This window comes from Bidens hawaiensis, unplaced genomic scaffold, assembly GCF_021521415.1.
Source record: "Bidens hawaiensis isolate Kalapana, Puna unplaced genomic scaffold, B.hawaiensis_p1.1 tig00028013_1, whole genome shotgun sequence".
Classification (NCBI taxonomy): Eukaryota; Viridiplantae; Streptophyta; class Magnoliopsida; order Asterales; family Asteraceae; genus Bidens; species Bidens hawaiensis.
In genome coordinates this window covers 1-12,639 of record NW_027494546.1, presented here as the reverse complement: position 1 = coordinate 12,639, position 12,639 = coordinate 1, and the positions used below count along the sequence as shown (strand labels likewise).

At 35.8% G+C, this 12,639-nt stretch overlaps 2 protein-coding genes across 2 annotated transcripts; both read right to left on the bottom strand.

Moving 5' to 3' along the window:
• Positions 1 to 8,070: 8,070 nt before the first annotated feature.
• LOC143576171 (uncharacterized) lies at positions 8,071 to 8,523 on the bottom strand. The gene has a single exon (XM_077060327.1). It carries the CDS (start codon positions 8,521 to 8,523, stop codon positions 8,071 to 8,073), a length of 453 nt encoding a protein of 150 aa, XP_076916442.1.
• Positions 8,524 to 9,030: 507 nt separating this feature from the next.
• Positions 9,031 to 9,441, bottom strand: LOC143576179 (uncharacterized). Its single transcript, XM_077060334.1, has one exon. The coding sequence runs from the start codon at positions 9,439 to 9,441 to the stop codon at positions 9,031 to 9,033; it is 411 nt and encodes a 136-aa protein (XP_076916449.1).
• Between the last annotated feature and the right edge of the window lie 3,198 nt (positions 9,442 to 12,639).

The following is a 12,639-nucleotide window of genomic DNA, read 5'->3' as shown; positions in this document are numbered from 1 at the left end:
ATGTAATGTAGGGAAAACATGTGGACAACATGATGTGCTTATGCAGGCCCTCGGTATTGAGGAACAACGTGGTCATGTACGTGGGATGGGTAAGTTTGCTACCCCATCTCGTTTTAGTGTTTCCTATAGAAACAACCCTTATTTCTCTTGCCATAAACTTTCCCTAAACACTATTTCACTAATCCTAGCCATCACATGCCTCTGATCCTCATCAAAATCTTCGGTTTTGCTTATTTGTTGAAGATACAAGTTTGTTCGTTTGACTTTACTTATAATTGGACCTTTGAATCTTCGTTGTGATTGATCCTTTCACTTTACGGGTAAGTTGTAAACTAAGAAATCGTTCATATATATTCCCTGGTCAATAACCTTCAATCAATTTCGGTGGTTGAAGGGTGTTGACTGGTCAATTCATTTAAAACTCGTTAAAGGGCAAAACAGTCAACAAGTTTGACTTTACGTTTTCTCATACTTTTGGTCGGATTCAACGTTCGGTCCAGAAAAATTTTATTCTCGTAACAAATTTTAAGGCTACTGATCAAAACCCGACTTCCGACTCGCTGCTCGGATTATGGTCAGTACTGACTCGCTTAAACGTTTAATTTAACATAACCGGAGTTCTAGACGTCCGTTTGGATCGATTCCAGCGGCATTAAGTTTGTTTTTACTTATATTATCATATCTCAAAGTTTCAGATTCTGGTTGTTTATCTCGTTTGACGCGTTAGTGGACGACTCGTTTAAATCTTAGTTGGTTTATCATATTTTTAATCGCTTGCCTTCAAACCAAGGTGAGTTTTATCATTCCCCTATTTTACTAAGTTTTCACAACGTTTTGGGGACATATGCATATTTCATATTATATATATATAGAGAGAGAGAGAGAGAACGTATAATTATGTGTGATTGATCAAATATACTTATTATGTGCTTACTTGTTTATGTGCCCATTTATATTTGGAGAGGTCCAACATATTCCCTTGTCTGGGGTTCTCATTACTATTTACCCGCGTCTGATTCGCTAGGCAACAGTCTCATTATTACTTGCTCATGGCGCAATTCTCTTGGCAATGGTTAATTGACACCTTATTTGTTCATGGTTTGATTCACTTACTGCATTTATTACGTTTTGCTTATTTCTTTAATTTATTGTATTAATATTATTTTTGGTGTCAAAAACTGGTGATAAACTAACTCAACATGTGTTGTTGACAAACTCCATTTTCTACGCATATGTAGGTTGCCATTGAATTGAAGTTGAACTATGGACACTTAGAAAGACATTAGGATTTTAATGGAGACAAATATTATTCAAATCTTGATTGGATTACATGTATTATACTATTGGTTTGTATTATGAATATTTGTGCACTGTAATTGGAAATAATTAACTTAATAGATATTGTCACATTTTATTTATGATAGTGTGGCATTTGAGCCAAAACAAGGTACACCTCAGTACGTATTTACCGATTAAGCAAATAAAAGTCTTTGGCGTAACAAACGAACGATTAACCGAACGGGTCGGGTTATGACCCAGATATCTCGGGGGACCATCTATAAGTGATATACGATCTATACAAGCTAAAATATTAGTAATATGGCCTTAGTTCGATAGCAAACAAGTTAAACGAAAACATGCTCGTTTAACTACCCGCTATAGATTTAAACGCGAAAGATAGTTACAAACCAAGCATTGTATCATCCGTTAAGTCGAAAAAGACTTACCAAGCACTTATTTGAAATGTTTTAAGTGATCCGTGAAAATATTTTTGATTTTTACAAACATATAGTATGTTTTTTTATAATTTTACACAAAACTAGACGAAAAACACTCATTTCCGCGTTGTTTAACGCACCCGATAAGTTTTCCGTGCCAAAAACCGAACCCGAACTAAATTTGGATCGGGCTTTTCGTATTTGGGCTTGAGAAATCAGAAACTTGGGCCAAAATGGGCCCAAAGTGGGCCCATATGGCTTCCGATCGGACTAGCCAACCCCACCCCCATTTTTTTTATAAAACTTGTTTTGTAAGCTTGATCATTCATTTTAGTTGATAAGAAGTTGAGGTCCAAGAAGCTCTAAACCTGATTTTCCAGAATCCTTCAAACCCTAAGGTAAGGAGCTTAAATAAGTAACTTTTGTACTTGTTTAACCTTGATTAATACCATAAAAACAAGTCTTGATTACTAAAAATCATTCCTATTCATGTAAAAATCCTAAAAATGGTCCATAAACATGTTTTAATCGTACACATGGTAAGGAACCTGTTTTGATAGTTTTTTTTGGCCATAAACACGGATTAAAGGGTTGAAACGGCGTTTTTACGGTTCAAAAGTTCGTTTTTGTGCCCTAGCCGAAACCCTAAGTTAAAGGGCTGTTCTATTGATGAAACATGCTTGGTTTGTGATATAGGACTTGTATCTAGCCTACATAGGAGCACAAGAGCCTGAAAAGTTGATTAGAAAGGCGGAAACGAGCCAAAACCGCTAAGGTAATGCCGAAACACTTGCTTACGGGCTGTTAAAGTTATGGTTGTGATGTGCATATTTTTAGGCCTTGAAATTTTGCAGGAACATCAGGAACCATGTCAATGAGTCCGTTTTTAAATTTGGTAATTTTTCGACCATCCGAAAATATTTGGCGAATTTATTACCGAACTGGGACGTTTATTTGGGAAAAATAGCTAAATTACTTCAAAAAATATGAAATTTTTCTGGGAACTCAAATTTGATGTATTTTGATCACATATGAATTTTGGGATCATTTGGAGAAGTCTAAAGGTGTTTTGTGATATGCGTTCTTGTGAATTTTTTTAGCCGAATTTGGGCCGAAAAGAATATCGCACGAGCTTTTTACATTCTGGAATTAATACAGGTTATTTTGGGACATGATTTGAGTATTCAGTAATTTTCATGGAATTTTTGGAAATTATTTGGGGTAAACGGACGATTTTCAGGCGAAATATAGCTGAGAAAATGAATTTTTATAAATTAATAAATCAGTAAATAAATTCCAGAAATATTTTTATAAAAATCTACATATTTTAATTGATAAGTGGCTAAATTTTCATAATTTAATGATTAACGGTTAATTAATTATGCTAATTTGAATATTAAACAAATTCAGTTTTTATAAAAACCGGCAAGTTTGCGACTAACGAACCTGCGGGAATATCAAAACACCAAGAGTGATCAAAAATCATATTTTTGGACTAATTAAGTAAAAACAAACTTTTCTATGAGAAACCTGGACAATCCGGGTGGATTGTGCGCGTCTCTCCTTAAATCAAACTGAATAAACGGAAACGGGCCCCGTGGCTAATCCAGGACCCCAGTATGTGATCCTTCTTTATAACTTAATCATTTTATTAACCAATACATTTACCCAAGCTTATTTTCCCATAACTATTTTCTGAACGCGTAAACGAACAACTTGGCCCAGCTGGGAAAACGGGAATCTAAGCCAAGTTCAGTTCTAAGTATTAGACATTGAACAACATCACAACGTAAGCCTATTGCCACTTTCTGGGCGTTCCAGCTACACTCAGATTAGTTATACAGCCCAGTTTAGTATTGAGATTATAATAATATTAAAATATTAATATTATTATAATATTGATTATAGGAACTACTGATAGCGGACCGAACAAACCACGAGCTGATACAGTACTGATTATCTACTAAACCGTGAGTTTAACCACGAGCTGATACGGTACTGATTATCTACTAAACCGTGAGTTTCATGACCCCACTTCTAAACTGTTTTACGAACTTTTGGGGTGAAAAGCATGTTTGATTACATATACATACCTGAAACATGTATTGATGTGAATTATCTAAGTGCTAACACACGAAAGTCCCCACGATCACAGTGATTAACTTCGACCCGGTGGCTTGTGAATAGTACTATTGGTTTGACAAACCCAAACGGAGCCGGCATGTATTACTGAGACTTTACCCCGTTTGCACATGACCATAATTATACAACACGCTATGTAGTGTTAGACATAGCTACTTGGGGCATATTGTGGGCGGAAAGGGGCCACAGTGGTTGATTGAGCGTGAGAAATGGATGCACGCAGCACATACAGTCAAGGCTTCACTGTAGCTTAGCATAATTACATCATTTACATACATACATACTTATTTCATGATTACAAGTGTTAACTTGTGAATACTCATTACTGTTTTCTTGAAACTCGTGAAACTCACCAACTCTAGTAGTTGACCCGTTTTAAACTGCTTTTCAGGTGTACCTAAATCGGAATGATTTGGTGATCTGTTACTTTCCCAAAAGTGTGTGGTTGATGCTATGTGAAAGAAGCAAGGATACTAGTAGTAAGATCGTATAGTTAACGAACTAGCTTTGTTTGTATCGTCTAGACTGTAAAACAATGAAAGAACAATGAATTGTAATATATTGTAAATTAGTTTGTGATGTTTCTTTATAAACAATGTGTTGATACCAGAGGTGTCTGTTACATTCCCGTTTTACGCTTCCGCATTGTGTTAGTCGGGGTGTGACAGATAGTATCTTCGAGCTGTGAACAATCATGCTCACGCCTCGGCATTTACGCTTTAGGCTGGGTGTGACATATGAGTGGGTCAGGGTACCCACGCCATCAGTAATTACCTACCGTGACTTATCTATTCATACAATCGTTGGATTTCAGTTATGATCAGTCAAAATTTTATTATCAAAAATCCGATTCGATAATAGTTAATAAATTAAACGGGTTAATAAATATAAACGCAATGGAAAAATAAGCGAGTAATCAACAAAAAAAACGAAACATGACAAGATCACAATTATATACGATACAAGCATAACAATTAATAATCTAACTACTATGAGAAAGATGTACCTCGGTTAATAATAATTCGGTTGAGATACCAAGGTTCAACAAACACACGCTAGTGAAACGAACTGACAAAACACGGATAGCGGTGGGCTTTGACTGCAGTGGCGATGGTTAATAGGAGCATCGGCGAGGCAACAATGCCGGGTGGCAACGACGATGTAGGCCGGCGGTAGCGGCAACGACTATGGCCGACGGTATTGTCGATAGCGGTTGTGGGTGTTTTAGAGAGTTTTGTGCAATCATCCAAGCTCTAATCTCAAACTCCATGCATCCATTTGCATAGAATATGGAGATGCATGCATGTTTGTCAAGTAGCAGACATGCATGCATAGGTTGGACAAATGGCAAGGCAAACATGCATACGAAATAAGTAGAGAGGCAAACGTGCATGGGCGACAAGTGGCGAGGTGAGTTGCATATGCATCATTACATCGGTTCATGTATCTGTCTCAACTGATCCATATATCTGTCTCTCATTTAATACATGCAATAAGCTTATTAATTAAAATAAACATTTAAATTATTAATAATACGAACCCGTTAATGATCATAAATATAGCTATGATTCGTTTCGCATATCGTTCGTAATTATCAGTTAAACTAGTTAAGTGGATTTTAGTTCGTTGCCCACGATGTAACTCTTATGGGTCATAACTCGGTCAGCCACGCTAATTAATCAGATCGGTCCATTTTTCCAACAACAATACCAGTATTGTCATATTTTACAAAATGTTTATCTCTATATGGTATCGGTACCGACCGGATTCAACAAAAGCAGGTACTGAATACCATACCTAATCTATCAGTAAGGTTTTGATACTACATGAGTACTAGTATCGGTACTCGGTTCTCAAATGCTTATCCCTATTTCTAAATTGAAAAGGTTCAGTTCCATTTTAATGGGTTTCGATTCAAGACTAGTTCGGTCCAGTACTGATAAAGACCGATTCGAGATGGTCAATCTCCCGATATACACGTAAAGTGGGTTAGGCTCCAAGAACAAGAAGAGAAGAAGAAACCGAAGTTTGAACAATTTTTTGATTATTTATCTTATTCTTTTTCTCAAACAAAATTACAATATATAGGAAAACAAATATATAAAAATAGGAAAAGATAAACAATAAGGAAACCTAATTATAGTATAATAAGGAAACTAAATAAAAGATAAACTTAATTAATATATTAAACTTAAATAATACTTATGATCATATCAATTCCTCGCCCCTTCAAAACGTTCTTGTCCTCAAGAACGGAAAGCGTTTTCCATGGCGGTCGCCATTCAACCCTTCCATTCGCATTCGGTGCAGTCATAACAGCCCACCATGATGATCGGCACTTATGTATCCCCGTGACGTTCGACTCGACGTGATACCATGGTGGGCACCACTCCCTTCCCCCAACTTCACATTCGAGCGATGATTTGGAGTTCAACGGAATTGTCCGTTCGGTGCATTGAAAGGTTGAGAAAGGTTTTGGTGTTGGCTCTGATTTGTTTTCCGATTTCGGTTTTGATGGGATGTTATCGGCTTGAATGGGTGCATGGATTTTTGAATTTGATATGGAGGTTTGAAGAGGAATTTTGTTCAACGTGGTTGTGGGTTTGGGAACGAAGTTTGCTACTGGATTCAATGAACCAACAGTCTAGTCAACCTTAGGTTCAATTTGGAATGTGAAGTTCTTTTCAATTAATTTTTCAAAGTCTTGAGTTTGGTGGAAGGCTTGAAGGTTATTGAGTGAAAACTTAGATTGGTTACAGGGATGAAATGTCATATTGAAATTGGTATGGGGCGGTGACACAAAAGTTGGTGGAAACGGTGGAGTTGCTGATACTAGTTTTAGGGTTGTGGGATGTATTATGGCTAGAGATGGTGGCATCAAATCGGTTACAGGAGATGGTGGCGGTGCCCGAATTAGGGGTGTGAGTGCTACTTTTGGTTCGGGTATCGTCGAAGAGGTGCCGGAAATTTTGGTGAGGGCGGCGGTAAGATTTGCGGTTATTTGGTTCATGGTGGTAATGAGGGAGTCAAATTGGAACTTGGCTTGAGCGGCACTTGATTCTTGTTGGGTCAATAGCCGATCGATTTTGTCGACCATGGCCATAATCAGGTCTTCACGCAATGAAGGAGGCACGAGGACGATGAATGAAAGCACCAAATTGATAGAGACCGATTCGAGAGGTCAATCTCCCGATATACCCGTAGAGAGGGTTAGGCTCCAAGAACAAGAAGAGAAGAAGGAACCAAAGTTTGAACAATTTTCTGATTACTTGTTTTATCCTTTTTCTCAAACGAGATTACAATATATATGAAAACAAGGACATAAAAATAGGAAAAGATAAACAATAAGGAAACCTAATTATAGTACAATAAGGAAACTAAATAAAAGATAAATTTAAATACTATTTATGATCATATCAAGTACGCAAGGTTTAGTTCCAAGCCGGTTATACAAAGTAGATCTCAAACTGATTACAAATCGACAACGTGGTTCGGTTTCAAACGACGGTTCATTTTGGTCTCAAACCAGCGTCTCTCAGACCAATTTTTAGAGTGGTTCGACTTCGGAACTCGTTGCAATTCAGGAACTGATTTCTTTTATTCACTTCTAGTATATATTTGACTACATCTAAAGTTAAAATCAGAATTTGAATGTGAAGAGGGCTAGAACAAGCAGGTCCGGGTCGGCGCATCCATATAAAATAAAACGATAGGGTTTTGTGGCATCTTTTTATGTGGTGCGAAATTTGAAAAAAGCTGTTGAATCTGTAGCACAACGAGATAATATTAAAGGAGAGAATAATAATTCAAAGAAGAATAAGTCAGAAAGTTGACACCAAGCGATGATAGATTCTCCGTCTTTTTCATTCTTCTTTTGATGTGAAAAATTATTATTGATAAAAAACCACATTTTTAACTTGTTCAAATATAATAACAATAATAATAATAAATATTATCTATAAAAAACTGTTGTCTTAGGCTATGTGCAGTTTAGGGCTTTCGGCACGTAGCTCCACGTCAGTAGAGGGCGATTTTCATTTTAGTGGTATAATGGTTTTGTAACTTCATCACTTTTTTTACGTCATCTTTTTTAAATTTTTTAATAATTAAATTAAACAAATAAAAACTTATTAAATTAAATATATAAAAATTCATTAAATTAAATAAATAAATACACCAAAAAGTAAAAAATACGTATAAAAATATTAATTTAAGACTCGTCTTCATATTTGTCCTCGTCTCCGTCTACGTCTTCGTCTTCAACGGAAAAATTATCCCAAACATGTTGAACCAAATCCGCCTTAAGTTCCTTATGTATCTCACTTGACGCGAGCTCGTGATTGTTTCGTGTTCGTTGTTTTTCGGTTGGTTCAGGAAATTGTTTAGGAACGCTCCCTGGTTGGCATAATGTTTTGCCATTGTCTTCTAAAATCATATTATGCAATGTTATGCATGTATACATGGCATCGCTCATTTTTGCCAACGACCATACACGACAGGGTTTTTTCACATAATGCCAACGTTTATTTAGAACCTTGAAACACCTCTCGATATCCTTTCGTGCAAACTCTTGTTTCTTCTTAAAATATCCTCTTCTTTCTTCGATCGGGTCTTGAAACGTCTTCACGATGAGTGAGTACTCCGGATATATCCCATCTCCCATATAGTATCCATGACGGTACTATGTATTGTTGGCATTAAACGGTAAGCCCGGTATGCTACGGCTGATGTAATACTCTAGCACAGGCGGCGAGTTGAGAACATTTATGTTATTGTTGGACCCGACAAAGAAAAAGTAGGCTGACCAAACCCAAAGGTCTTGTGAACAAATGACTTAAAGACTAATCGTTGGTACTCCATGGTCACCACGAATGTATTGACCTGCCATGCAGTTAGACAGTTGCGCCACTCCCAATGCATTCAATCTATGCACATGATTATGCTGGGAAAAGAATGTTTACTTTCGTGTACATCGTATATGCGACTTAGGTCGTTTAAAGTTGGAATCCTTAGATAACAAGGACAGTATAATTGTATTATTCCTATATAAATAAATGATTAAAACAATTAAAATTATAACCAAGTAGGTTAAAAATAATTAATTTAAACAATTTAAAACAATTAATTAAAACAAGTAGGTTAAAATAATTAATTTAAAACAAATCAAATCTTATTGATGAAAAAAATTCTCTAGCGTGTCTCTTGTCGTTTTCTCCGCCATCTTTAAATACTCATCGTTGATGTCGGTTGTGTTTCCGTATGCGAGGATGCGTAGCAACGAAGTACACTTTTGGATGGCGGTGAATACTAAATATCCACTTGCGTCGCATTTTTGTTGAAAATACGGATACTCCCTCTCCAATGCACTAAAATAAACGTCCAGATATCCGAAACGATGCTCAAACTTAGTGTCTAGGCGTGTGTCATTGAAGTAGTGTTTCATCAAACGATCGTTCGCATCCACAAGGTCTCGAATTATATACGATCGCCTCCTGCGCGGCTGAGAACTAGTTGGACCAGAAGCTATTTTATGTGATGCAGCCCGAAATGCACTAATAATCTTACCCTCCTGCTCCGCCATCTCTTACATGATCTTATCTATCTTCTTATTCTCGACAAATTGTTCAACCATGTCGAAAGTATTTTTCAACGGTTCACAATGACAAATACACCCCCCTCTTATCACCCTTCTTGTCGCGATAGGGGGGGGGGGGTGTTCTCACCGAATATCACCCTAGTCTTAAAGGTGCTACACCCTATCACTCTTGTACTTATTTAGATGAGTTTTCCATGCTAAAATTTTGTTCTCTTTATAGTTAGTAGCATATGGTTTTCGGGTTGTATTGGTCATATTTGGGATACCTAATATGTTCGCATTCTCAAAGGTTCAGTCTAGTGGTTAATCTATGTTGGGCAACATTTTTGGTGCACATTTGTACTCGTTTTGTATTGTAAACCCGGCCCGTTTGGCATTCAGATTGTTAGATATTGTTAAAACAAAGAATTTTATGTTATAATCATGTTTCATACTTATCATTTCGTTCCAAAGTCTTTAACGGCATTTAAAACGCTTATTTTGTGCTCAAAACGACCTAAAACGAACTATAAGGGCTAAAATTGCCAAAAAAAAAGAGGAAAGTTTGGCCTAGAACCTCACCTCACGTGACACCTAGGGCTAGCCTCAGCCCCCTGCAGAGTAGCCCCTACTTGTTTCAGCAAAAGAAAATCAGTTTTTAATGTTTTCTGTTCGTTTAAGCTTGTTTAAGGTCCAAACTCGTGTTGTACCATCCATACCAACCAATTCTCAACCCCTAATTGTTCTAGAACCCTCTAAACATGTTTCTATCTCTGGTTATAATTTATTTAAATCAAAACTCATTTTTAGATAAAGCATCAAAGTGTACCGGTTATCAATTGGATAAAGCTTTTACCCAATCCTTCAAACCCTAATCTTTCCCCATAAATACCCACCCATCTCAACCATTTTTCCCTGCACATTTCATTTTTCTCTCCCGAATTTTTTGAACTTGCAAGTTGTTCTAACTAGTTTTGCTTAAGTTTGACTTTGAAAGTCAACAGGACCGAATCTTGCATTTCAAACCTTCTCAGGTATATGCTTATGATATTTTCAGTTCTTCTAAGTTAGTTTTTGTTAAGAAAACCATTTCCATCTTTGCTTAAGGTTTTTGGACCTTCAAACACTTATTTTTGCATTTTAGACTCGTTAAAACTTTTTTTGGGAAAATTTACTCGTTTAACTTTCACATATGAGTTTGAATATGTAAATTTTACTTTATTTTAGTTCTGTTTTTGACATGTGGTAACCATCCTTGGTCTCATACCGAGTCAAGGATCGAACCAAAATCGAACACTCTTTTAAGCACTTTATTTAATATTGTATGAAACACTTTAGAACTGAGTTTTCTATATATTTTATTTATTATATGGTTGATATAGAAGTGTAGAACAAATCTTGGCTTAACCCAAGTTTCGGGTTAAAACCGAGTAAAACCGAACACTCATTTTAACGAGTTAGTTAATGGTCAAACCACCAAAAGTTCAACTTATCTTTTATGTTTTACTTTATGAAACTCATATTACTTAAGATTTTGGAAGTGTTAGAACAAATCTTGGCTTAAACCAAGTTTCGGGTAAAAACCGAGTAAAAGTCGAACTACTCGTTTTAATGAGCTAGTCACCGTTCAAACCACCAAAAATCTTTCTAAATCTTGTTAACTCATGTTTCACTTTATATTATTTATATTTCTAAAATTTTGGTACGTCGGAACCAAACTTGGTTTTATACCGAGATTGGGCCGACTTACACTCGCTTAAACCCAAGTTTGGGATTTTAATTAATAAATATTCTCAAACTTTTTTAAACTACTGATTTTATTGAAGGTATTCATATATTTAAATGTTTTGGGAAGTTGGATGTGGATTTGTTTCTTTATCAAGTCTCTAACCGACTAAACCGAACAAATCTTTAAAAGTCGGATTTTGATGCTTACATTAGCGGGAAGGTGCGCACTAGCACTAAGCCAACTCCCCTAAGTATGACTTAACAAAGGTTGAGTAAAACTAAACGTCAAAGACCCAGTTTCATGTAAAACCCATTTTATGTTATACTTAATTTATTTAACCGTATTTTGTAAAATATAAATTAAACTCCCGAAAACCCAAGCCTTTTCTTTATGCACTTTTATGTCATTTATATTCGATCATCAAGACTCAATATTAACTCAAGATCTTTCAATCTATGACACGCTCGTTAAACTATCGGCTCGATTTCTTGAAGATTATAATTATTCTAAGTTTTCTTCATTGACGTTACTTGTCCAAGTGAGTAATTACATCCCCGTTTTCATTGTTATACTTTGTAGGGGAAGCTTGCATACTTACTTAAACAAAAATGATCTAAGACTCGAATTCTCAAACCACAAATTTTTTTGTACTACTTAGAATAATTTCTCGATTATGTGTTATATGTCTCGTATGATTAATTGTTAAATGTTTATGGCTTTTGTTGGTTGACCTCATCCTCGTCCTCAATAAGTATGATCATACGCTCCTCCTTGTAATTTGATATTTTTACCTATTAGAAAGGAGCCGCATTTATTTATATACCGCAATTGTCATTATTATTACGGTTTCGCATAAGAGTTGTGGATTTCTGCCTCATATTATATATACAAAAATCATGGAATTGCTCACCAGCATTCGTGTTGACAAAATATATTTTATGCAACGTTACAGGTTTGATTATTGGTTGATTGAAGATTTGAAGACGTTATTTTCATTTTGGACCGTTAAGATTATTAGTAAATGAACTGTTTATTATCTTATACTTTGTTTTATTGTAATGAACAAGTTGTGTTGTGTTATGATGTTAAATGAAATGAATTTGTTGTTTAAATATTGTCACTTTAATATTGTTGTGTGCATTGAAACAATCACGTCGTGTCCCGACATGTTCCGCCGCTTTTGGTCGAGGTATGACAGTGCCCATGGTACCCTTTAAATTTTTTGGTAAAGTGCAATTTTATGCATCATATACCCCAAAACTTGATATGCAAAAACAAATTTTGGAACACCTAATATCCGTTATTTTCATATAGTAGAACTCTTTCTTGATATGCAAAAACAAATTTTGGAACACCCTTAATATTTCTTTTAGATCCACCACTGGTTCAATCGATTTGAAAAAGTTTAGCATAGTAAAAGTGTTATTTATCGTTTATGGTTGTGTTTTCTCATCAAAGTATTATTTAGCCCGTTG